At 47.2% G+C, this 27,622-nt stretch overlaps 1 protein-coding gene across 1 annotated transcript; it reads left to right on the top strand.

Moving 5' to 3' along the window:
• The first annotated feature begins 433 nt into the window (after nucleotides 1-433).
• Nucleotides 434-10,875, top strand: LOC147717453 (uncharacterized). Its single transcript, XM_086919853.1, has 3 exons — nucleotides 434-1,843; nucleotides 2,866-2,871; nucleotides 10,061-10,875. The coding sequence occupies exons 1-3, from the start codon at nucleotides 619-621 to the stop codon at nucleotides 10,873-10,875; spliced, it is 2,046 nt and encodes a 681-aa protein (XP_086775979.1). The 5' UTR covers nucleotides 434-618.
• The last annotated feature ends 16,747 nt before the right edge of the window (nucleotides 10,876-27,622 follow it).

Genomic DNA, 27,622 nt, shown 5'->3' with positions numbered 1-27,622 from the left:
TTTTCTGTTTTCAGCGCGTAGCGCGACCGGCGGTGTACCGGTAGGGGGCGGTGGAGCAGGAGGAGGCAGACGCGAGACGCTCGCGCGCAGGAGGCAGTCGAGCCCGGCCCCACACGCACTGCGCATGCGCGAGGAGCCGACTTTCGTTTTTCACTTTACCGGCTCCTCACGCATCGCACTTTCAGACTGCATCAATCCTGGCCTCAGTAGAACGCTAACGGAGCGCATCCGCATTAGAGCTCTGCTCTAGGGGAGCTTACAGTGTGCAAAATAGGGGTCTCCTTCCACCTAATATTCAGCCTCATTGCCTGTAGTGATTTTGGTTGTTCAAGTTTGTGTGTGTGTTGGAGGCTCCCCTGGGCTACTCCCCCCCCTTGAAGCTCCTCCACACCTCCCTGCTTCAGAGCTATGGCGTACTACGCCGAGGAGGATAACCAGTGGGCAGAATACGATGAATATGTAGACTATGAGCCACAGGAAGAGCATTTGGAGGAGAATTTGGTAGAGGCCCTGGATTCCCACGTCCAGGGGTCAGTGAAGACTGCACTAGTCCAGGCTCTTAAGCCTTTTGCTAAGCCCCTTAAAAATTATGGAAAGAGAAAGTTCAAATCTGCCGGGATGGGCGGTACCTCTTCTCAGTCCTCGGCCCAGGTGTTGGCCCGAATGGCCAGGAATGTCCTGAAGGACCATGGCTCAATGGCGAATGACACGTCTGGGGATTCTTCCCCGACTCCGCCGGATTCATCTGATTCGGAGGTGGGATCAGTGGCCCCCAGAAAGAGATCTAGGAAGGTGAAGCACACCCAAAAGGCGGACGATGGTCAGGTACCCAGGAATCTTCTTTTTAACCCAAACAATATTGTGCACCCTCGGTCCACTGAGTGGATACCGTGCCCTGAGGTGGCACAATATGTGAGCAACAACCTGCGTCAGGGTTTCGATAATGGAGTGAGGGCCACGTTGCGCTCCGAATGCCCCAGGCCATCCTTGACAGGGAAGGTGGCTGACACACCGGATTTAGATCCCACAATGGCGGCGTTTATGCGCAAGTTTGCGAAGGATCCAAAGAAGGGGCTGGATAGAGCATGGAGAGGTGTCCAGGACAAAATGTTGGATGTCGCCGGTCCCCTAACGAAGATTCTGGACGCGGCGGTGATAGCCAAGGATAGGAATGTGCCGCTGAATGTGTCGGAGGTTCTGGAATGGGCACAGCGTGCCATGTGCTTTTTAGGTAATGCGAATGTGGCCGTGTCTACAGAGCGGAGGCGCTCTTTTCTTATGAGACTTGACTCCCAGCTGGCGGAGATGGCCCCTTCCGAACCTGGTGTCCTAGCTAATGGTATGCTATTCGGAGACAAATTTGTCAGGGAGATGGGCAAATATGTTGCCACCTTCTCCGCATTAGACAGGGCCCAGTCCAACATCAAGAGGGTTCTCCATGGTGGTGTTTTTGATAGGGCCGGACGCCCAAGAGGTCGAGGGTCCGGCCGAGGTTATGCACAGACCTCACGTGGAGCAGAGCAGAGGGGCAGAGGTAATCGACGCCCCAACTTCTACCCCTCCCGTGATAGAGGAGGTCGTGGCAAGGGGCAAAGAGGAGACTATCGTGGACAACAGGCGAACTCAGGAGACTACTCCTACTCAGGTACGACTTCTATGCCCATCGGAGCATATGGTGGGGGGCAGACTGTCACTTTTTCTCCACAGGTGGCGCCAACTTACGAACGACCCTTGGGTGTTACAAACGATACAGGGTTTCCACATAGAATTTTATGCCTCCCCGATGCAGCGGCGGAGACCAGGTCCACTGTGTTTTTCCCAAGCAGAGCAGAGTTTCATCGATGCGGAGATATGTGGAAAAAGGTAGGGCTAGGACCTTTCTCAAGATTTGCCCGGCGCTAACCGCCCTTGTACCATTCAAGTTTACCAAGCAATGAGGCAGGCGCCGGAGACCAGAAGGCAGGAAACAGAAGTTTATTCCGACGGAGCAGAACACATCAGATCAGACAACAAGGTATCATGTCGAGGTGCTCTAACAAGTGAGCTGAGACTCTGGCTTTTATATCTTTACAAAACACTTGAGAGTACAATCAGGACAGTATGACGCAAAGGAAAAGACATCCCTATAATCCTCGTGTCAATCCTACTTCACATGCGTTCACAATAGGGACCCTTGACCTGCTGATAAGAGGGGAGGGGTCGTCACGCAGTTGAGTGTTCTGCCGAGTCTTAGGATGTGTGCGCCTGATCATATCACAGGGGGTGGGGAGGCCTTGGATCAATAGAGGGTCCTTTGAAGAGGAGTGACTTCATACAATAAAGTGCAGTAAATGGTATCCTCTGGCTTAGGCGATGGCCTCGGACATGTGTGGTCAGTCGGACTCGGGGGAAGGGGTCATCAAAGGAGTGGTATTCATGCCGCGTGGACAATCGAGCGCGGAGGGAAGGCTTGTCAACAGAGGGGCATTCATGGAAGGAAAGGAGGTGTTGGTCAGGCGCGGCCGTGACTCCCAAGGACAGGGTTTTGCAGAAGGAGAAGGTTTATGACTTGTCCATGTGAGGGAGAAGGAGGGGGTCAGGGTGCGCGCAGGGTCAGAGTCGCACAGAGAGAGAGAGAGGTCTTATGACCCGTACATGAGAGAACAGGGGCAGTCAGATACAGCTGGGGGGCTATGTCAGCTGAGGCGAAGGATGCCTCTTCAAGAGGGAGATGGGGGGGGGTGCCTGGGTCAAGCAGGAGGGTTACCTTTCATAGCAGGGTCGCGCAGAGTGCTGGGTTTCATGGTCTATGCATGTGAGAGTGGGAGGGGGGGTGCTCAAATGCGCGCAGGAGGGAAGCCAGTGATTCTAATGAGTGGGCAAGAGGCCGAGGTGCCTAAAATGGCCGTCATGTACATATGGGCACGGGCTTTTACTGGCGGAGTGATACGGTCAATATTTTATGGTATTCATGGTGCATACAGGGAGAGGAGTGGGAAAAAGGGAAATGAACGCTGCTTATGTACATCAATTTTTCTATTTTCCACAGTCGCCCCTTTTTACATAACAGAGTTCATTTTTGTTGTTGATGGGGGTACATATAAACAATGAAGTTCATTTTCCTATCCTTCCTAGTTAAGGGGCGTACATATAAACATGTGGTTGATGAAATAGCATTTGTCAATACTAACATATTGCATAAAAATCATGAACAGTTGGTGCGATTGGCAAAATGCAGTACATAGGAAATTGCATTTGTAAACGTACTACATAGCATAAATGCTTCTGACTTTCAAAAGTGAATGTGACCAATGAACATTTTGACCAAGTAGTTGAGGGAGGAATTCAGTCCAATAAGATCTCTTCGTCACAGTGTCTTTTTAGTAGTGAGCCATCACTGGTAGGCTCTAGTCCGTGTCCTTTCGTTGGCGCTGTTGAGCACCGGCGGTGGAGCTATAGGTCCAGCTCGGTTCTATCCTTACGCGTTGCAGGGTGCGGTCAGTCCTCTGCTGTTAGACCACAGTCCTGTTCCCTAAACAATCCTTTCAGTGGCGCCTTAAGCTTGGCACCTATATTTCCGTGGCGTAACCCCATTTCCATCTAGATGCTGTTCTTCCTTTCAGCAGAGAGTCGCGTGGAAAAGAGGGTGTGTTGTTGCGATAGTCGATGGGAGTGAGAGGGCGGAGTGGGGGCAGATTTCCTGGGACACACCAAAGGGACCAAGGGAGCAATGGATAACAAGCAAGCAGGCCCATCAATCGGGCTTGAAAAGGGGGACGGAGGCTCCAGGCACACGTGGGTTGGCGGACAGAGAGCTTCAGGACAGCCCTTCATCCTTTCTTTTACCGCCTTTGAAAGTGCTGCCTCGTCTCGTTTCTTGTTGTGCTGCGGCTCCACCTTTGGTCGAGGTCGCATGTGTCTCATGATCTGCAACCAGGCTGTGCGTCACGTCCGGCCCTTCTCCTCCGGTGATTGAGTATCTTTAAATGGGTAAAAACAAGTTTTAGAGAACTGGCAGGAGAAGAGATTTTTACATTTGAATTCCACTCGCAATCCTAGCACCTGGCGTTATGCTCATTGGTCATAGTCAGAAGTCTATTAGCATGAAGTAAGTAGGTGGGTATTTCTACTGCACCAAGTCTAATCGGCGTTCGTTCATGACATATATGGACAGAGGTCAGACTCCTGTCACTTGCGTATTTCATCAAAAACCCCAAGATTGACAACATTCAGGGGAGACTCGTCCTTCTAACCCGAGCTTTAACAGTCTTACATTTCCCTTTAGAGCTTGCTAACTCTTTCAAACAGAGCGGGGTGTGCAATCATTGAAAGACACGGTCAAACAGGTTTTTCTCGATGGGCTGCAGTTACTCATGGTCATCATATATATATATATCTGGGACAGTAGCTGGGGTCAATCAAGTGGGGCGGGGACGCTTCGGGCATTCGTGCTTGGGTGCAAAGGGGTGGGGCAATCTGGGCATTGGGGGTCAATCTGGACCTCGGCGCTTGTCTCTAATGAACAAAAAAATAAGGTGCCATTGACATACAGTTCCCCTATAAAAGGCCAAATTGGGGGACCTTAGTCGTCTTACCTGTCCTTTCCTTCTCAGCCAATTCGAGTTCATTCATTTTGTAGAAAGGAGAGGTAGTAATATGGCGAGATACAGTCATTTTAGTTTCGGTCAATTTCGCTGAACACCTTCGCGTTCAATAAGTATCCAATCAGACTGGTGCCGACGGGGCACAATATTACCATACAAAAGGGGGTGGGACAGGGGGACTCTCGTAGGGAGTGAGAGTAGTCTGCAACCTAAACGAGCCATTCGGTACACGTATGACATGTAGAGAGAGGGAGAGAGAGAGAGAGAGAGAGAGAGAGAGAGAGAGAGAGAGAGAGAGAGACGTGTACAAAAATAGGTCATTTAGTGTGCTCACAACACAGAACGACAGAGGTCAGGTAACACGCAAACGCAGACAGAGGGAAGACATAAACCCGTACATTACATACACACAAACTCAGACAAGGGAAGACAGTACATGTGTTACATACAAAAGAGTTCATGACAAAACATAAAACATTTATTGGCCAAACAGAACTTCTGCATGCTGCGCATCTTTAGTATCCTATTTATCTACGTGCTGAGCTCTTTTTACCTTTTTCCTCCTTTTCCTCTCATTTCCCTTCTCGTTTGTTATTTCTTCGAGCCTTCTCATTTGCCAATACTTATACCTCGATTAGTTGATCAGAAATTAACCCGGTCGCGCTATTTACCCATGGTTGGATCTTAAATCATTTTTCAGTTTCTTCCTATGGTAGGAAGTTCTCCAGGCTGAGGCAACGGCAAGTATTGATCGGGAGAACAGTCGGACAGCTTGGCTAGATCTATAATGTGAGAAGGGGCGGGGGAGCAGTATTTTTGAACATCAGCAACATTTCTAACTTCCCAGACGGCAGCAGCCTTGGTAACCCTAACTCTTGCATTTTTCTTCTGTCCTTTCCCTACCTAGTCAAACGTCTAGTTACATTCTTCAACGTGTTATCTCAAGTCAATTTTCGTCATACAGTACCCGTCAAGTCTCTATGTCAGTCCATCCTCCCAGCTGTTCTAACGTGCTAATTTCCAGTCAATTTCCGTCATACAGTACCCGTCGAGTTTCTATGTCAGTCCATTTTCTCAGTCGCTATGCTCTAATGGAGGAACAGTCATATTTAAGTCTATGTCTCTAAAAACTTATCGTCATAAGGTCTATGCTCATATTCCCTCCTTCCCTTTTTCGTCGGTTGTTCGATCATCGTTCTCCCATACTTCAGCCGATGTTCCAACGCGACCTGCAGAAGGGAGGAGAAAGAAGGGGTGGGGGGCAGCATTCAAACCTCATCAGCATGCAGTAATCCGGAAATGTTTTTACCTACCACATACTCGACCTATCTCCACGTAGTGCATTTCTTTGCCATCTCGGCGTTTAAGCCCAGAGGGACCAGTAGCGTCAGATAGATAATCATTGACGATCTGCATATCTACATGAGTTACTTGGTCGCGACCCCTTTAGGTTGCGTGCAAGGGTGGCGGTCAGGTGGCATTTCTGTGGTGTCGTTTAAAAGCGTCTAAAACACTTTTCCGGCTGCCTGTCACACATAATGTAGCTGCTAAATATCGGGTCCTTTTTAACCTTCAGCCTTCATCATACTTTCTCATTGCTCACAGTAGTAATACATTCAAAACTCATTAATGCAACCACTACAACTATGCTTTCTTTTTCAAAATACTTTTAATAAAAAGTGCTGGTGTATAAAATACAGGCCTACAACCCAGTGGACCAGCCACGGAGCAGATTGGAACTGTACATAGGAAGAAAGAAGTTGATGGCAGTTCATTGCATAAAGTGCGGCAGTGCAATAAAATCGTATCGAACTTTACTACAGAGCAGGCATGATGCATATCAAGAATTCAGTTTTTCAATTAATTCATTAATTCATTATCCAGATGCTCGTTCACTGTCTAAATTACACCAATTCATTGTTCCCATTCATAATTAGTACCCACCCTAAATCAGTTCATTGTCCAAACACATGATCAATATCGGTATTGCTTTTCTTCTCTAAGCACATAATCACTATCCATCTTATCGACTTTCATTGTCCAAAAAAAAATGCATACATATCTCACAGCATCAATATTCGAGCAATCCGGGTGAACAGGGAGTTCGAAAGTTTCGTTTCGTGTAGCGGCGCCATTTTGGGCGAGGTCAGGCGGGTTCCGGTATAGTCAGAATGTCTTCAATGACTCATGGTTGGACCAGAACCTTCCGTTGGCAGTTCAAAAAGTTTTTGTGCAATGTGGTAACAGTCTAACAATATGGACCATTTAGTCAAAGAGTGGGGAGGGCGGCAACAATTTTCCTACCGGGTCACTCTGGTGTTCCACCGGAACTGAACAAGTCTGTACCTTGGCGGTGTTTTAGCCATTTCCAAACTGAGGCTGGCGCTGGCAGGAGTGCGCCGATGTCGCGGTTCCAGTGAGGGGGACGGGAGCACCCATGCGGAGGGGTCGGGGCGCCCCCCGGCTCTCATAGAATCTTCAAAGTTGAGGAGAGGAGGCATGGGGCGTGTGCCCGTCCCGGGCAAGAGACCGCTTTTCGATGTGGACCCTCTTTAAGCAAGAGCATTGGGGTGTCGCTGGAAGCCTCCACCTGAAGGGAGGTGGGGGAGGCTCGTTCGCGCCGCCTCCCCCTTCCAGCGACCCCGCGCCGTTCCTCGGCTCCGCCGCTTCGGTATTGGCCGTGCCGGCTATTGAAGATGGGGGGGGTGGTCGGCGGCTGAGGCAAGACAGCCCCCCCCCTTCCCTTTGACATGTGGCGGGACTACCTGTAATTGTCCAGGCATTGACATGTGGCGGGACTACCTGCAATTGTCCAGGCGTTGACATGTGGCGGGACTACCTGTAAGCGCCGCTGTCCTTGCTTCGGCTTCGGCCTTCTTTGCGGGCCGGATCAGGCGGGAGAAAGAGAGGGGCGGTGGTCGGTGGCTGAGGCAAGACAGCCCCCCCCCCGTGGCCTGCAGGGCAGTAGAAGAGGAAAGAAGGAGAGGCCATCACTGTTTTCTGGGCCGTCCGCCCAACAGCCTCTCCTTCTGACTGCGGCCAGGCGAGCCCCGCATGCCTCGAGGCCTCGCCTTCCGGATGGGCGTAACCGCGGACTTGTGGCACTTCGGGAGTTTCCGGAATGGGGGTAGGTACCTATTGAATTGTTTCTATTTCATGTGACCGTTATTTGGGCGTGGTGGGCAATGAGGCAGACATGTTTAGGGCAGAAATAGGCAACGGAACCTAGCTACCTCGTGGCTGCCTTGGTGTCAAGCTTGTCTTCCCTCGCCATTTTTTGTTTCTTATTGCGAGTTATTTCTAACGTTTTTTTTTTATTTTTTTTTTAGCGAAGTTGATGGCTCCTCAGTGGCCTACTGATTTCGCTCAACTCCTTTTCTTGTATTTTTATGCCATAACCTATTATAAGCTATAGCGACTAGTCCATACTTAGTGAACATGTCCTTATTTGGGGTGCCCTCCAGTGGAGCTGGATGGTTCATCTCTAATAAGCGGTCCAGGCTAAACAGGCTACCAACCAGTGGGGAGAAGACAGGCATGACGGATTACAACGGGGACAAAAGTCTGCACTACCTATCTTATCACGGCGGACAAAGACTAGACAGAATATTTCTATTCTACGTTGTTTGGAGGCCGTGAATACCTCAAAAGAACCAATACCGAATAATCGGCCAATCAAACAATCCAGTGGGGAGAATAAGTGGGCACGAAAAGTTATCGTTACCCACTCTTTCTCTACCTGCAAAGAGAGACCTTGTTCTTCCCTGTTTGCAGACAAAGAATCTCCAGACAATAATCCACGAACGACAGTTCGGGAAACAGTGGGGGAGGAAGATAGGCACGACGGATTACAATGGGGACAAAAGTCTGCGTTACCTATCCTTCACTGCTTGCAAAGAGAGAGCCTGTTTGTTTTTCCCCGTTTGCAGACAGTGAATCTCCAGAGGGTTTCAACAAAGCGTAATACTAGTATTATCCAAACAAAACAATATTTTTTCCAATCTGTCGTGTTTACACGACCTTACCCGGACCGCATGGACGGTTTCCTGTCCTCTGGATCCAGCGCCCGATCGTCCTCTCTTCTTCGTGATGCCCGTGGCACTCCTGATGGTTCCCAGTCAGGACCGTAGATCACTCGAGAGAGGTCTGTTCAGAACTAGTGAAGGTCGGATGATCGGCTGTCAGACGAGGGTCTATCGGACACGAGCTCTTCCCGATCGTTGCAGTCGTTCACTCTGTCATCGGGACCTCTCCCACTGGATCCACGTGTCGCTGATGGGCCCCACGCTTTGGGACGCCAATTGTGGAAAAAGGTAGGGCTAGGACCTTTCTCAAGATTTGCCCGGCGCTAACCGCCCTTGTACCATTCAAGTTTACCAAGCAATGAGGCAGGCGCCGGAGACCAGAAGGCAGGAAACAGAAGTTTATTCCGACGGAGCAGAACACATCAGATCAGACAACAAGGTATCATGTCGAGGTGCTCTAACAAGTGAGCTGAGACTCTGGCTTTTATATCTTTACAAAACACTTGAGAGTACAATCAGGACAGTATGACGCAAAGGAAAAGACATCCCTATAATCCTCGTGTCAATCCTACTTCACATGCGTTCACAATAGGGACCCTTGACCTGCTGATAAGAGGGGAGGGGTCGTCACGCAGTTGAGTGTTCTGCCGAGTCTTAGGATGTGTGCGCCTGATCATATCACAGGGGGTGGGGAGGCCTTGGATCAATAGAGGGTCCTTTGAAGAGGAGTGACTTCATACAATAAAGTGCAGTAAATGGTATCCTCTGGCTTAGGCGATGGCCTCGGACATGTGTGGTCAGTCGGACTCGGGGGAAGGGGTCATCAAAGGAGTGGTATTCATGCCGCGTGGACAATCGAGCGCGGAGGGAAGGCTTGTCAACAGAGGGGCATTCATGGAAGGAAAGGAGGTGTTGGTCAGGCGCGGCCGTGACTCCCAAGGACAGGGTTTTGCAGAAGGAGAAGGTTTATGACTTGTCCATGTGAGGGAGAAGGAGGGGGTCAGGGTGCGCGCAGGGTCAGAGTCGCACAGAGAGAGAGAGAGGTCTTATGACCCGTACATGAGAGAACAGGGGCAGTCAGATACAGCTGGGGGGCTATGTCAGCTGAGGCGAAGGATGCCTCTTCAAGAGGGAGATGGGGGGGGTGCCTGGGTCAAGCAGGAGGGTTACCTTTCATAGCAGGGTCGCGCAGAGTGCTGGGTTTCATGGTCTATGCATGTGAGAGTGGGAGGGGGGGTGCTCAAATGCGCGCAGGAGGGAAGCCAGTGATTCTAATGAGTGGGCAAGAGGCCGAGGTGCCTAAAATGGCCGTCATGTACATATGGGCACGGGCTTTTACTGGCGGAGTGATACGGTCAATATTTTATGGTATTCATGGTGCATACAGGGAGAGGAGTGGGAAAAAGGGAAATGAACGCTGCTTATGTACATCAATTTTTCTATTTTCCACAGATATGCTCCTTGATCCAGAAGGGGGCGATTGTGGAATCCTCCCAACACGAGCTAGGCTTCGTCAGCACCGTCTTTGTGGTCCCGAAGAAGGACCAAGGGTATCGACTGGTGTTGAATCTCAAGGAGTTCAATGGCTGGGTCGTTTATCGACACTTCAAAATGGAGGGGATACACCTCCTGAGAGATATACTATTGGAACAGGATTGGATGGTGCGTCTGGATTTAAAGGACGCCTATTTAGCGGTGGCCATCTATCCCCCACACAGGCGGTTCCTGCAGTTTCAATGGCGCGATCGGTGGTTCGAATTTTCCGCCATGCCCTTTGGACTGTCGTCCGCCCCATGGTGTTTCACCAAGCTGATGAAACCCATCGTGCAGACGTTGAGGGAACGGGGTGTTCGCCTCATTATTTACCTCGACGACATCTTGATCTTAGGTCAGTCACCGGAGGTGGTGTCGCTCCATCTGTCGTGGACGATCCACCTCCTTCAGGACTTGGGCTTTCTCCTGAACATACAGAAGTCGATCTTGCAGCCTTCTCAGGTGATGGAGTTCCTGGGTTTCCAGGTGGACTCGGTGAAAGCTCAATTACTCTTGCCCCTCAAGAAGAGGGTGGCGGTGAGGAAGGAGTTGAGGAGAGCGCTTGTCTCTCCGACAATCTCCTTGAGGACGTTGGCACGCCTGGTGGGGCTTCTGGCTTCTTCGATCCAGGCGATCTTTCCGGGTCCTTTGCATTACAGGGCCCTGCAGCGTTTGAAGGCCTTGCATTTGCGCAAGGGACTGACCTATGCCCAACAGATTTCTCTTTCTGCTGAGGCACGTACGGAGATAAACTGGTGGTTAGAGCATATGGATGCGTGGAACGGCAGAGCCATTTTCGCGGCCACCCCGGAAGTGGTGATAGAGTCGGATGCCAGCCGGTGGGGCTGGGGAGCCCGTTGCGGCTCGGTGGAGACCGGGGGCCGGTGGTCCCGCGAGGAGTTGAGTCTCCACATCAACTGTCTGGAACTCCTGGCGGGTTCTTTTGCGATCCGCACTCTGTCCCCTCAGGGAGTTTCGTGTTGTATTCTCCTCCGCATGGACAATGTGTCCGCGGTACGCTACATAAATCGCCTGGGAGGCACCAGGTCGCGTCTCCTAGCGGAGATAGCCAAGGACTTTTGGCATTATTGCCTGGCCCATCAAATTTCGGTGACGGCGGAATATATTCCGGGGTCTGCCAACGTGACGGCGGATTGGAACTCTCGATACTTGAGAGATGCGAGCGATTGGAGACTGCACCCTCGAATCTTCGGGGCATTGAACCACAAATGGGGTCTGTGTGTGGTAGACCTTTTTGCCTCTCGGCTCAACAGGCAACTTCCCCAGTTTTACAGCTGGCGCCCGGATCCCTTGGCGATCAGCTCGGACGCCTTCCTTCAATCGTGGACGACGGGCATTCTGTATGCGTTTCCTCCTTTTATCATGATCCCGAGAGTTCTGGCTCAGGTTCGGAGGCAGAAAGCGGAATTGGTCTTGGTCTCACCGTGCTGGAAAGCACAAGCGTGGTTCCCGGTGGCAATGAGTCTCACCTGTGCAGCGCCAGTGCAAATTTCGACGTTCCCGGATCTTCTCACGGACCCGGTGGGTCTTCCCCACCCGCTGGTCCTTCAGAATCAGTTGTCCCTCATGGCGTGGAGACTTTCCGGCGACGTTGGCAAATGCCGGGAGTTTCAGAGGACACTCTCTTTTTCCTATCTCAGGCATGGGCACCTTCCACCCACAAGCGATATGAGTCAGCTTGGAGACGATGGGTTGGTTGGTGTAACGAACGGCAGGGGGATCCGATGGGATCCGATATTACTGTCATAGCGAATTTCTTATCGGAACTGGCGCGGTCTGGTCTGGCTTATCGAACAGTGAATAACTTCCGATCGGCGATCTCCGCGGGGCACCCGCATGTTGACGGTAAGCCCGTTGGGGAACACCCTTTGGTGTGCAGAGTAGTCAGGGGGGTCCGCTTAGTGAAGCCCCCTCTACCCAGGTATACTGAAATCTGGGACGTGTCAGGGATCCTACGTTTTTTGGCGGCCTGGCCGGCTAATGAGGGTCTGTCTCGCAAACAGCTCTCAGCTAAACTTACACTTCTCCTCTGCTTGGTCTCATGCAGGCGAGTGTCGGATATTCGTGCCTTGGATTTATCAGGTAGAGTATTCACTCCCACGGGAGTTTCTTTTACGATCTCTAGACGTACGAAGACTCATACAAAATGTATTGCTTATCCTGCATTTCCTCATCACAGTAAACTATGTGTAGTCAAATGTTTGAAGGTATATGAGGATTGTACTAGAGAATTTAGAACTGGTTTTGGTCAACTGTTGATTTCATTACAGAAACCTTTCCGCCCAGTCACCAGTGCGACTCTGGCCAGGTGGGTTACCTGGTTATTGGACCTGGCGGGTATTGATACCTCTAAATTTGGGGCTCACTCTGTGAGGGGGGCTATGGCCTCGAAATCTTTTGGTGCCGGCTCTCGGCTTCAAGATATCATGACTGCGGCAGATTGGTCTTCTGATTCCACATTTAAAGTGTTTTATCATAAGCCTATTGTGGATGTGGCCTCGGTGGTGGTGGATAAACTTTAAACTAGCATAATCTGAGCCTCCGTGGACTGACATAGAATGAAAAATTGTCTAGCAGACGCGACAAAGAATTTTCAATTCTATTAAGGACACGGAGGCGAGGATTATCCCACCCGGGCTTGCAGGATGGTATTTCATGCAATATTGTATGGTTGATGAATTATTGTACCCACCCGAATGATTGTTATTGGCTTGTTGTATTTCCAAGTTTGGGAATAGCCATTACGACTTATGTTCTTGTTTCAGGTGATCAGCACAAGCAGACATGAGCTGAACAGTCTATGATCTGGATATCTGTGACGAGGTGCAGGAGATGCCTTCCTCGACGTTGGATGCGATGGTTGCCACGTTGGCCTCCGGTCTTGTTGGACTGATGATGTGTCGCAAAGAAAGAGGAGGTCGTATGGATAAACATGGACAGTTATACATTGGACTTGATAGTGATTGGTGCATACTGTTGGAGGGGGTTGTCCTTCCGGGGTCATGCCAGTTTAAAGTTTTTATTGGCTGCTGTTTATGTCAGTAAAGTGAAGAGAAGCATAATCCTCGCCTCCGTGTCCTTAATAGAATTGAAAATTCTTTGTCGCGTCTGCTAGACAATTTTTCATTCCACTGACAAACACATCAGCAGCCAGCACTGTGAACCAGCACTACACTGGACATCACATGAGTCCAAAAGAGAAACACTGTACAGACAACACAGACAAACAAACCAGTACAAAAAGTCAGACAAAGAGCTACATTGTACATCCCAGGAATCCAAATGAGAAACTTGAAATATAAAACACAACATGTTGGGAAGCTTAAAGCCACCTATCTTTACTGCAAAATAGCTAGCATCACAGCTTAATAATAAAAAATCAACTCTCATTTTGACTGACCAGAGCGCTTGCTAGGAAAGGGTCAGTTGGAGCAAACTGCTATACTACATCCAATTCAGACAGATAATATAGGTTTTCTCTCACTACAAGTCAATGTCAGTTGGAGGGTAGTGCTAAAATACATACACCCCAAGACACTTTATTTAGGGTTTATATAGGTTTATAGGTAGTATTAGTTTTCTCTCAATACAAATCTATTGAACCTAGTAATTAGGCAGAAATGTTCTGCAAAAAATGTATCTAATGAGCAGGTTGCAGGAAGCTCAAGACATCCTTGAGGATGAGGTATTATTTATGAAAGGAGGTATTATTGATGAATAACGAACTGAGGTTGGTATGCTTCCAAAATCTCGCTTCTATTTGTTAGAACGGAATGTGGTGTTATGGTTTGCATAATTTGCAAATCTACAGTCTTGAACACAATTTTGTTTGGGCCTATCAGAATCATAAAACTTACCAAGCATATTAGAAGTTGATGAGCACTTCAAACCATTATGAATCAACATCCATATTTGTTTATATAATACAACACTGAACTCTTTGTCATACATTTGTGAACAATAATATAGTAACATACATGAAAATATAAGTATGTTTTCACAACCCTCCCTTTTCCCAAGAAGAAAACTTCTCTGCAGCAATATAATAGCCTCATCACTTCCTTTTTCACATCTTCAATATCGATTTCCTTGTCATCTTTGAAAACAGTAAGCGTAAAAGCATTGGCAATGCCTTTATTTTTGCAAGAGCTTTGAATGATACATTGTATTTGTCTTATTGTTATATATAACTACAACAATTAAAAAGATTCCAATAATTGGTTCAACTGTTTTCATTCCCCTGGGTCTAAAGATTTCCTCCAGCCATGTCTTGATGCCATTGGTACTTAGATCTGGTCAAATCTCTAGATGCCAACGGAACTAAAATCTGGCCAAATCTCTACCTCACTTGATTTTTTGATGTTTGACTTAATGTTATCTATTTTTTTTAGAATACTAGCGGAAGTGTTGAGAAGATGGGTGCATTTATTAGCTTCCCAGCCTAGACCAATACAAATGTAGCATCCCACAAGTAAAATGTAATGAAAAGAAATAGGTATTCCATAATTTAAATATTTAAAATAAATTCAATTAAATAATTAATTTACACAAATTAATTAATTAATAATCATATAACTTCTCACCCTATGCCCTTAGAAACCCAGCATTAATTAAAAAGTATTTAATAAATATTAAATTATTGAAAATCTTCCCACCATCGACCCCTACAAATCTAGCAGCCGGCAACTAAAATATAGGTAAAATAAATACGTTTTCTATAAATTACTTAATAAAAATCAATGAAATAGTTATTTAACAATTAATATTTAATTGTTAATTTATTATTGCTTAATTAACTTCCCACCCTATACCCCTACAATCCAGAAAGTCTGCAAATAACATATAATTAAAATAAATCAACGTTACATAATTTATATAATAAATATCAATTATATAATTGAATAAAATGCATGAAATAATTCATAATGAATATTAACTAATAAACTTCCTACCCTATCCCCCTAAAAACCCAACAACTCGCTGAGACACTATAAATTACTATGAATATTAAATGAAATTTCCTAAATCACTTAAAATTACAAGCTACATGTAAAAAAAATTAAGCAATAGTAGCAAATAAATGTAATATATCAATTAAAATGCATTCAAATAATTGAAAGTAATAATTGTAACCACTATATTATTGAAAATGATATGAAAAACATCAATATTTATTAAAACCATGTTATTTACCCCAAAAGGCTATATTCTTGTCAACGATATTTGTGCATCACAATATTTATTTTGCGATATTTCTGCCTCACGATATTTTAAAATCAATATTGTGTCCAAACATCCCAGAATAGGGGCAAGCGGACAGACTACACAGATACTGAGGGCAATGATCGCTTGGTCTTCCCGACTGGAGGACCAAATTCTGGCCCTCCTTAAAATCCTGTCTGAAAATCTGCAAGGGCTTCTGATACTTGACTAGGAAGCCTCACCTCCCATGTTTATTACTGGGTAGGGTTTTTGTTTGTCTACTTAGATAATAACATTATTTTGAACGAGAGATGCGTCTGGATTGGGAGCATTGGGTGGAGTGTAAGGGAGCTATGGGCTGTTCTTTTTCTTCTGTTAAAGGTCTTATCTGTTTGACTGGGCACTAAGCAGATTCAAATCCAAATTTGTTTTATGTAGAGATGCCACTTAATGCACTGTGTAGTCAGTTCAAAACCAAATCAGCAAATGTTAATGTGGGCATAGATAAGATCAAATGGATGTGGTCCTAACATGCACCAGAAGTCCTTCTAATCCAAGAAACTCATTTCCTGGGCACAAGATGCCCTTTTCTGGGGAAATAAGGTTACTCAAGAGTTTATAACGCTCGCTTCACTAGAGGGGTGAAAATAATGCAGCATAGATCCTTTCCCCTTGCGTTCATCAAGGCACTCACTGGCAATCTAGGATGGATTCATTATAGTAGAGGGAATATTGGAGGGCCCCCAATGTGGCTTTGCAGTGTTTATGCCCCCCCTTTGCTGGTAGTCGGCACACTGTTCACAATGTCACCTGAACAGCTCCAAGCTGCAAATGGGGCCTTGGTAGTTGGTAGGGCTTTCACTCACGAATGGATAATACCCTGGACACAGACTCAATTGTAACAGCTAATAGATCTCAGTCCTTGGCAAAGTGGTTGGCTTCTATGGGTCTGATCGATGCGTGGCATGCTTGGCACTCAGGCTATCGATAATACATACATTACTCAGCCCCACATAACTGTTACTCAAGGAAAGACTCCCTATTCATCTCACTGACGTGCATCGTTCACGCGAATAGTGTTCACATTCTTCCTCAGGGACTTTCGAACCACTTCAGGATTTCAGTGGATTACCAAGTTTCCTTAAGATGCTCTCGGGTCATCTGGCGAATGAATGCCTAGTGGCTGACAGACACGGGTTTAATGGAATCCATTTGTGAAGCTATTGAAGAATACTTTGATCTCAATTCGCTTTTGGTGTCCTCTCCGATTAGCCTATGGAAAGCCTTTAAAGCTGTGATATGGGGCAAGGCCCTCTACCTAATAAGGGACAAGGAAAGAGACTAGGTGTGAGAGATCACAAAATTAAAGGCACAGATCCTCACTCTCGAGCATGCATTGGCTTCAAGTCGACCGGAAGAAACCTAGGAACTCCTCAAGCAGCTATATATGACTCTTGAACACATTGATATGGCTAAACAGGCTCCGGCCATGTCCATGTTCTGCATATATGAACATGGAAATAAGGCTGGTAAACTTCAATATTGTCTCATTCAAAATGAGGAAGGAGTTAGGATAATCCCCTCGGTCTGCACGTCTACAGGATATATGGTCAGCAAGTCCTAGGAGATTGCTGACTACTACGCTGATTTTTATTGCAAACGTATCCTTCACTACTAGAGCAAATCCCATAATAAAAGATATCCCTCTTTGGGCCCTTTCGGCAACAGATTGTGAATTACTAGATTCGTCACTAACGCTGGAGGAGATACGAGTGGCGAAAATATCCTCACCCTCTGCCAAGACTCCAGAACCCAATGGCTTTCCCATGGAATTTTAAAAAGGTTTTCCTAGTTACTGACATCTTACTTTCTCAATTTCTATAACTTTGTGAGCAACTTGGTCCAAATCCCTGAAAACCTCCGCTGTGCAATAATTTCAATTCTCCTCAGACTTAATAAAACACATCATGACTGTGCCTTGTACCGACCTATGCCACTCCTAAACGTTAAGGGTAAAATCGTCATTAAGCTGTTGGCATTGTGATTGTGCTTAGTGGTGAGATTGTTGGTGTATCAAGACCAAAATGGTTTTACGCCAAATAGGATTTCAACACATTGTCTAATTTAGGCTACTCGTAGCTTTGACACACCTACAGGTCACGGAAACAATCCTCCTATTATACTACTAAAAAGCATTCAGTACAATACACTGGTCCTTTCTGTTTTAAGTTCTCCACAAGAGGACTGGTGGCCCAAAGCTTTTTGCATTGGTAGCCACCCTTTATAATACACTATGGGCATGGGTTAAAGTTAATGGAATGTTTTCTGGGTGACCTATTGGGTTTCCCGTTAACTGTACACCGGAAATTGCGCTGCTGGGCTATGTGGCAAATTTCCCCCGCAAACTTCGTAAACTGGCGTCCATTTGCTTCCTCCTGGCCAAGAGGGAGGTGGCACTGCACTGGTATTCACGACGCGCCCCGACGATCGCCTCGTGGCTTGGGAGTGTGGCATACTGCAATGTGAACAGTGTGGAATATTCGGAACAACTCCCAACCTCTTCCCGCCCACAGGACATCTGGGGTCCGTACCGCCAATACATTGCGAGAATGACCCAAGAAACACCATCTCAGTCACTTCATCCTAACACACCAACAGGGGTGGGCTAGTGCAATGGGGGCTCCTTCGCTGTACCCTGGACACGTATGGATACCAGTGCGGCTCCCATGTGCCCTTCGATACACGAGGCTTGGTTCTGGTCGTCTGGTGACACATTGCCCTTCGTGGCTCCTGGGGTGGCTTGCCTGATATTCATGGAGATTGTATTGTGCTTGTTCGGTCCTCTGGCCCTGCTTGTTACCCGCCAGCTGTATGGGCTGCACTGTACCGCCTGGGGCCGGGATGTGTGGTACTGGAGGTTGTCTGCTGTGTCTGGGCTGGGGACGTTGTCCGATGCGGTGGTTGACGCATCGCGAGCTGACTTGCTGTATTGATCTTGCAATCTCGTGGATATGATTTTTGTTTCTTTTATCTTGCTTTCAACTTTTGCGATATCCATTATGTTCTTTGTGAATTTCAGTTGCCTTATCAAAAAATACACACCTTGTATCATTCTCTATGTTCAAACACGCAATCCTACTGAATACACCAGTGTTTTCATTGCAATGTTCTGTATGGTACCTGATGTCCTTTTATACTTGATATGCAATTGGTCTTCACAAATGTGGATTGCCTCAGTTGCTTTAATAAAGAGTTTTAAAAAAAAAAAGTTAATGGAATGCACACACTGCAAGGCTGACCTCTGTCTGCACTATTATTTGCACTGGAGGTGGAACCATTAGCAAAATGGCTTAGGAGAGATGCTGTTACAAGCTTTCATTAGCCAGGGGGTACGGATGATAGAGTGCATTATATGCTAATCACATGCTTTTTTACCTGCAGCAGCTGTAGGACACATTAACCCGTCTATTGCAAATACTCAAAGTTTATGGGAAGGGCTCCGAACTTGTAGTGAATTGGGGCAAGCATACATATGTATACTTAACCGGCATGCCAACACCCGCCAGACACAAAATACAAGAAGGCTGAGGATACCATTCAATACCTGACGTCACATAATGTCTATCTTGTAGCGTATACTTAGGCTTGGAATCATGGGTATCTCTGCCGCTAAACATTGTGGGGAGGCTGGCATTATATATAAAATGGTAGCTCTTCCTCAGTTCTAATACTTTCTACATAACCATCCATTCTTTTTTTTAGAGTTTTATATAGCGCAAACTAGACTCGAGACATTGGGTATCAGAGCACTTTACATGAGCACCAGCTTCGTTACACATTCATTTTTTTTGTTAGGCACAGGGAGATTGAGTGATTTGCCCAGAATCATAGGATGTTGAGCGTTGTTCCCAAGACTTGAACCCCGATCCCCAGGTCCGAGGTCGACCACTCTAGCCATGAGCCTACATACTCTCCGTTGTCCAACTTGCTTTCTTCCAGAACGTCCATAGTTTGGTAACCCGCTTTGTCTGGGCATGCAAAAGACCTGAGACTTCTTTTTCTAAGTGTGCACTACCTGCACTCATGGAGGCAGGGGGGTCTTGGGCTTATGGATATCTGCCTTTATTACTGGGGATCACAAATAGTATAGATAGGGGACTGGCCGTTTGGGGATCAACAAGACTCCTTGTGGCATATGGAGTTGGCTATCCTTGAAAGACCTAATACTATAGATTTATTATATGAGGGGCCCCTCCCGCAAGTCACTTCTCCAGGTCACTAGGCTTTCTGTCCTCAGTTGTAATGCAGCACTCACTCATATCAAGTGATCAGGCAAACTTTATGCACAAACATCCCTTTGGGCCAGGAATTAGTTGTCGCAGGTCACATGACTTGAAGACTTACGCCAGTGGAACATTTATAGGCACCTCCCACCCAGCAACAATTAGGACCAAAATCATTTCCATATTTTTTAACACCTTTCAGTGGAGTTTAAACTCCACTGATCACAATGTTTTAGGTATCTTCAGCTGCGTCACTCCATAGACAAATATTGAGACGCTGTACGTGAAGTGCCTGACTAAATTCCCTTTGAAGGCAAACTGACCACGGAGGCATTGAGCAAAACAATACTTTATCGGTCCCTTCTGCTTAATGGACCTGATCCGCTCAAGGGGCAGCAAGAGGTCACGGAGTTGGCCCTACTAGGACAATGGAGGGTTGGTTGGAGTCTAGGGTTCACCAAATCTTGTCCGACATGGAATTTTTGGTGGCTAAGAGGGACTTTGTCAGACATTTGCAGCACGTGGAACCTCCATCTCTGCAGGAATGGTTGAAAGGCAGGACCTATTATACAAATAGAGGAGAATTGTAAATTTGATAAGGAGTGGGGCCCATGTAACTCGCGACAATGAGATATGGGACAGAGACTCTCACCACATCTCTTAACATGTGTTTATTGGTGCATTCTCTGTATACTATGTATTTTGTATGCACGAATAGCTATAAAGTCAATCTCTTTGGTGCTACAGGATATGGTTATTTTGAATTGTGTTTATATCATGTTCTAAAACAGTAAAAATAGTTATGGAAAAAAACAGTGTACGGTCTAGCGTCAAACTTGTCCTCACAATGCCCACTTGTGGCCACTGTGAGGGGAAAGCCTTGGATGTGGCTACCTGCCACCTTGGAGGGTTTTTTGCCCTTGTTGTTTTCTTCCTCTCAGGGCTGCTCCTGGAGGGCACTTCTATGCTTTGGTGCATTCTAGTGTCAGCGGCAACGTGGCTACTAGTATGGGTCGCCCTTACCTCTGGCAGACCAAGACTGGAAGGATCTAGTGGGGGGGGGGGGGAATTCTATGGGCGTCAGTTATGGGAAGCGAGGTATTGTTCATTGCTACATTGTTAATGCTGGAGTTCGCAATTAACACTACAGCACTGCCATATTGGGCAATGCCAGGTGGGTCTGGAGACTCAGTGGACTAAGGCATCCATTATAGGGGCCTGTGTTTGACCTAATGGCCACAGGTTCAAATCCTGGTGGGTCCACTCAGCCTTTCATCCTTCTGCGGTTGATAAAATGAGTACAGGTGGGTAACAATAAACATTTGTTATTCAGTGCCAATATACCCATCTGGGTTAACATGTGCTTTACAAATACACGTTATGTTTTAATTGAAAATGAGATGATCCAAACTTCAGTTCGAGCACCGATTTACCGCATCCTACATAACTCTGCAAAGACAAAGGCTGGCGCAATCCTCTGAGATGCAGCTAGTCAGTTTCTTCAGGGTGTTTATTCCCACCCACAGTGCTCACGTCTAAGCCTACATGCCCAGCTTTGATGTAGTAACTGCCAATCGCTTCATCTTGGATTTGGTTTAAACTCATAATCACATTCTCCGGTCTTCCCACTTGTCATGCATGCATTGCACATTGTACTGTTTTCGGTGGCCATTTTGAAGTGGACCCAAGTTTTTGTTTTCCATTGCATTCTAGCTCAAGAAAACACTGTAGCATCTAGTTCTACAATTAATACATCAACATTAACTGCTACTTCAAATTAATTGTTCTAATTTCTGATTGCCATCTGGTGTCATTCTATTTGGCCTCTCTCGTGGAAGGCATTGCAGCACCCCCACCCCCCTCTATTTTTAACACATCCAGGCAGAACTCCATTGAATTGGCTTCGTTGGAAAGAAGCTTTTGAGGCATACTTGAAGGCCATTGATAGGGATACCTTTACTAACAAGAAAGCATTGTGGGTATACAGTTTAGGTCCTGAAAGCAGATTTAGATGTGTATTAAAAATGTTACCATTGATTGAAGTCAAATCTCTACAGCACTAGTAAGGTGCATCCAGAGAAGTAGTCCCTATTGAAGTAATTGATGAGTACGTCTCACTCATCAAAACACTGGATAAAAAAATGTTTGCATCATAAGAACGTAGCTTTGGAAAGACATACATTCTTCCAAAGACAACAACAAGGGAATCTATTGATAAGTTTGTATCTGTCCGTAGAAAACTGTCAGTCACTTGTAACTATCGTAAACTCATAGATAAAATTATACAAGATCATTTAATTGAGAAAAACAACAATAGAAAGATACGGGGAAGATTGCTACCAAGTGATGATCAGGTTCTTGAATTTGCAGTAACTATTGCCAGGGCCAAAGGGAGTTCAGAAACTTTTTTAAAGATATTATGCACTCCATTTGGTATTTTATCTGCCAAGGAAGTAAATAAATGTGCATCGAGGGAAAGAGGACTGCAAGGCAGACCAACACGACATAAAAAGGGCAACCCAGCACATTAGAATGTCAAACTGAAATAAAGAAAGACATTGAGAACTCTGCATGTTTCAGAAGCTGCAGAAGATTCACTTACTTTCTGCAAAAATATGTTCTGCTTTAACCCAGATTTGCTTTAAATGCAACCGCAGAGGACACTGTGCAAGGGTGTGTTGAAATGTTTGCAAATCTGCTGTTGCTAAGGCTGAGGAAAGCGATTCAAATGTGTATAATGACAAAGATGTTGTTTTGGCTTTCATTGCCTTGAAGATCCAACCAATGGAGACGGGGATTGTGCACAAAAAGATGAGTGTATGTCCACATGGAAATCATTCAAAAGGAAGCCTCCTTATGGTAATTTGATTTGATTTGATTGTTGCACTTATAAAGCGTGGGCTGTCACTCCAAAAGGAGCATCCTGGCGCAAGCCGGAGGAAGGTCGAGATGAAACCGCGTGGACCGTAGATGAGGGATAGGCAGAATTCGTCTGAGGATTTGAAAATCCATGTTTTTAGTGCCTTCCTGAACGTCTCTGTTTTCAGCAGCCTTGGGTGTGTTGGCAAGAGGTTCCAGGCGTTAGTTCCTACTGTTTTTCCTCCGTTGGTGTTGTACCTAAAGCGGGGGATTTGAGGAGGTCGATAATGAGGATCTAAAAATCGTGGTTGTGGTGTATGGGGTGAATCTGGCTGAGAGGTACACTGGGCCTAATTTTAGTCATGCTCTAAAAAGTGATTAAGAGTATCCTAAATTGGATTCTCTTATGTAGTGGAAGCATGTGGTTTTAAGTGCTGCTGATGCGGAGGACCTACGTACTAGTTTCAGGACTAAGCCGGCCGCAGCGAGTTGTACCACTTGCAGTCTTTTTAGTGTTTGTTTATTTGCTCCCGCTAGAAGGCTGGCGCCAGGAGGCTAGGCGCGAGAAGATCAGTACCACCGCAACTGTCTTCCTTGCAGTAAGGAGGATGAGGTCAAATAATTTTTTTAATGACTTAATAAGGTTAAAGCAGGTCCCTGCCTCTGTCAATGCGTGTGGTCGGAAGGAGAGAGAGGTGTCGAATTGTACTCCAAGGTTTTTTGCTACCTTAACAGTAGTGGGAGGTTGTATCGCACCCTTCGGCCACCAAGCACTTGGCTGGAAGGGATTGTCCTTTCAAGATAATGATCTTTTGAATGTTATTAATGTGCATCTTATAGCTGAATCTGGCTCTTCTTTTACAAAGATAGGCCCTGAGGTTTTTAAAAACTAAGCCCACAGGAACTGAGACCGTCAACTAATAAATGTTTGCATAAGGGGGTAAAAGAATTGAGATTCAAGGGGAGTTACAGGGTTTTTTACAATTTGATGGAAGAAAGCTAAATGCATGATTTATGTTGCAAAAGAAGGCTCAACCCTACTGAAACGATCAAGGGGCCCTCGATATTATTTTGGAACCCAATTACCATGATTATGTAATATCCAAATGTTAAGTATAATGTATGAAAATAGTATCCATGTATCAGTGGGTAAACAAGTTTCTGGCTGTATTTTCTGAAACCTTAGTAAAAGAAAACGCTTCAAACACAAAATCATCTTTAAAAAGGAGTCACACCTGTTGTTCACAAGGTGGTCAAAGTACCTCTGTCCATGAGGAGTAATTTATGTAAAGAATTAGACAAACATACGAAACTGGATGTGGTTGGTTCGGGTAGCATAACCTCTAGTCGCCTCATTATTGGGAGGTCTTTGCAACAGTTATTCAGTGGCCTGTGGCGTAATGAAAGTTGAGGGGAGCCCCCTGCAAGGTACACTGAGGGGCCCCGGCTCTGGATACAATCCGGAGCTGTCAGGCCGGAGTAATGTGCTGAGGGGCCCCCTTGAAGCTCGGGCCACCCTGCACTACTGGGGCTGTGTGCGCTTGTGTTACACCCGTCAGTGGCAGTGGATAGGTGCGACGGTGGGTGTCTGGCGGGAACTTGATTGGGAATTGGTGGCACTGGATGGGACCAGTAATATTTTGGAGAAGCACGCAGATACTGACCCTGTCTTAGGGATGCGATGGGCCAAAGCCAAGGAGTGCTATAACACTCTTTTGGAGAGGCTCCGGTGCCATAACTATAAAGAAAATGTTGCTAGGACACATGATAGTGAGGGTAAAGTGGGCAGACTGCTGGCATGGCAGGTCATCTTGAGATACAAGGGGCCCCCGTTACATCCCTGACCTGGTCAGATGGGCAGCTGGTGTAATCCCAAGTGGATATTGATAACACCTTCCGGGAGTACTACACTGGACTATATGGGAGACAGACTGAAGAACTGAGGGAGCCTCTGGAAGCTTTCTTGTCTTCTCTGGTACTCCGGGGCATGACCCTAGTTGCTGCGGGAGAGCTGGGAGAGCCCATTACACCTCAAAAAATCAAGGGTGCTATTAAGGTCATTGTACTGGGGAAGACGCCGGGCCCCAATGGTCTGCCAAGGGAATTTTAATGGGCATATGCTTGTTTGCTGGCACCAAGTTTGGCCAACATATACAATACATAGCTGGAGAGGTGGGAACTGCTGGGCATCACAAAAGACACACTGGTAGTACCCCTCCGAAAGGCAACAACACAGGGCACACACCGCTGCGTTTCAGCCATTATCCATTTCGAACATGGACATTAAAATCCTCAGAAAAGTGCGGGTTGTGTGCGTGCTCCCATACATACAAAGGCTGGTCCATCTGGACCAATGTGGATTCATCCCAAAAAATACCACCTCCCTCAATCTGTGTCACTTGTATTTGGTGCTCTTTGCCCCGGAGAGGAAGTGGATGATAGAGAGGGTCTGATAGCTGTAGACCTTGAAAAGGCGTTTGACACTGTTAGTTGGGCCTATCTGGAGTCCGTTATGGATCAGATGCAAATGGGGACCTCTTAGGCAGCAATGGTTTGCCTGTTATATACAAGGCCCGCGGCACAGATCCAAACCAGCCCTACTGTGTTATATAAGAGCATCAAGGAACCAGGCAGGGGTGCCCACTCTTGTTTGCAGTGGCTATCGAACCATTGGCGGAGTTATGTAGGATGCGGGGGAAAACGGATATACAAGGGGCAGGTACTGATCATTTGATATTACTGTATGACGATGACCTGTTGGTGTACGTGTCCGACATGTTGCAACTCTTGCACAAGTTTGGGGAGATTTCAGGACTTAGAGTGAACCTGGAAGATGAGTGTTTTCCTAGTGTTGACTGAAAAGGGAAATCTGCAAACTCTGCATTTGGAAATCAGTTGAACCGCCTCGACGTTCCGGTATTTAGGGATACAAGTCTATCATACTATAGAAGATCTCAATCTCCATGCCTGGGTGCCCGTCCCGTAGTTCCGTCAATTGAACTCGTTGCTGTGGCAGCTTATTGGGGATGGGGGTAACACAGGGTGTCTCTGGACACACTTTGGCAACCTGTTTTGGATGGGGCCTAAGGGGTGCCGGTCTTTGAGTTATACTATTTGGTGGCCTAGCTTGAGTGGATTACACTCTGGCTGGATGGTGCAAACCTGACCGAGTTGGGGCAGATGGGGTCGATGCCTATCCTGTGAGCGCCCCAGCCCGATGTTTGCTGAGAAGGGGGGGATAGATGGTGTGCTATTGGTATCTGAAAGAGACAGTTAGTTGTAGACTCCTTACCTTAGAATTTCCCCCAGGTGCCAGTCTGTATCCTATCAATCAATCCATCATATCATTTGTAAAGCGCACTACTCACCCGCGAGGGTCTCAAGGCGCTGGGTTGGAGAATGCTGCTACTCCTCGAAAAGCCAGGTCTTGAGGAGTTTTTTTAAAGGTCACCAGGTCTTTCGTCTGCCGTAGGTGGATGGGGAGGGTGTTTCAGGTCTTGTCGGCGAGGTGGGAGAACGATCTGCCGCCTGAGGACGCTCTTCGGAAGCAGGGGACTGTGGCGGAGCGAAGCTTTAGGGTGGGGATGTAGAAGCTGAGTCGTCTGTTGGGATGTGTTGGTTCGGTGTTGTGGAGTGCCTTGTGTGCGTGGGTGAAGAGCTTGAAGATTATCCTCTTGTTGACCGGGAGCCAGTGCAGGTCTCTCAGGTGGGGTGTGATGTGGCTGCGGCAAGGGATGTCAAGGATCAGGTGTGCAGAGGCATTCTAGATGCGTTAGAGCCATCTCAGGAGATTGACCGAGGCTCCTGCATAGAGGGCATTTCCGTAGTCCAACCTGCTGCTGACGAGGGCCTGGGTGAACGTTCTTCTCATTTCAGTGGGGATCCACTTGTAGATCCTGCGGAGCATGCACAGGGTATTGAAGCAGGAGGAGGAGATGGCGTTGACCTGTTTAGTCATGGAGAGGGTGAAGTTGAGTGTGACCCCTAGGTTGCATGCGTGGTCGGTGGGTGTTGGAGCGGTTACCAGTGCGGTCGGCCACCAGGAGTCGTCCCAGGCCGAAGGGGTGGATCCGAGGAGGAGGACCTCCGTCTTGTCCGAGTTCAGCTTCAGTCGGCTGTTCCTCATCCATTCAGCGACAGCCTTCATTCCTTTGTGAAGGTTGGTTTTGCTGTGTGGGGGTCCTTGGTGAGGGAGAGGATCAGCTAGGTTTAATCGGCGAAGGAGATGATGTTGAGGTCGTGCCGACGGGAAACATGAGCGAGCGGTGTCATGTAGATGTTAAACAGAGTTGGGCTGAGGGATGAGCCCTAGGGTACGCCGCAGAAGATCTCGGTGGCTTTGGAGCGGAAGGGGGAAGGCGGACGCTCTGTGTTCTGCCGGAGAGGGAGGATGTGGTCCAGTCCAGAGCCTTCTCTTGGATCCCGGCATTGTGGAGAAGTGTTCTTAGTGTGTGGTGGCAGAGAGTGTCGAAGGAGGCTGACAGGACCAGAAGGATGAGGGCCGTCGTTTCTCCTGTGTCCAGCAGGGACTTGATGTTATCGGTGGCGGCGATGAGGGCAGTCTCGGTGCTGTGGTTGCAGCGGAACCCGGACTGGGAAGGGTCCAGGATGTTGTTCTCCACGAGGTAGCGGGTTAGTTGTTCGTTGGCGGTCTTCTCGATGACCATTGCCGGGAACGGGAGCAGGGAGATGGGTCGGAAGTTCTTGAGGTCCTTGGGGTCCGCCTTGGGTTACTTGAGTAAGGCGTTGATCTTGGCGTGCTTCCAGCTCTCCAGGAAGGTTGCTGTCTCGAAGGAGGTGTTGATGAGTTTCTGGAGATGGGGTGCGATGGCTATGCTGGCTTTGTTGAAGATGTGGTGTGGGCATGGGTCTGACGGAAATACGGAGTGGATGGTGTTCATGATCTTGATGGTGTTGTCATTGTTGATGTTGGTCCAGGAGAGCAGGCAGTTGGTGTGGATGGTGGTCATGGGGGCGAAGGTCTCAGTGGTTTTCGGGGCGGTTATGGCGTTGAAGTTGTCGTGGATGTCTGCGATCTTGCGGTGGAAGAAGGTGGCCAGCAAATCGCACAGGTCTTGCGAGGGTGGGACGTCGTTGGTGTTGGAGAGTTCCTTCA

Source organism: Lissotriton vulgaris, chromosome 5 (genome assembly GCF_964263255.1).
Source record: "Lissotriton vulgaris chromosome 5, aLisVul1.2, whole genome shotgun sequence".
NCBI classification, from domain to species: Eukaryota; Metazoa; Chordata; class Amphibia; order Caudata; family Salamandridae; genus Lissotriton; species Lissotriton vulgaris.
This window is presented reverse-complemented; position numbering and strand designations above follow the sequence as displayed.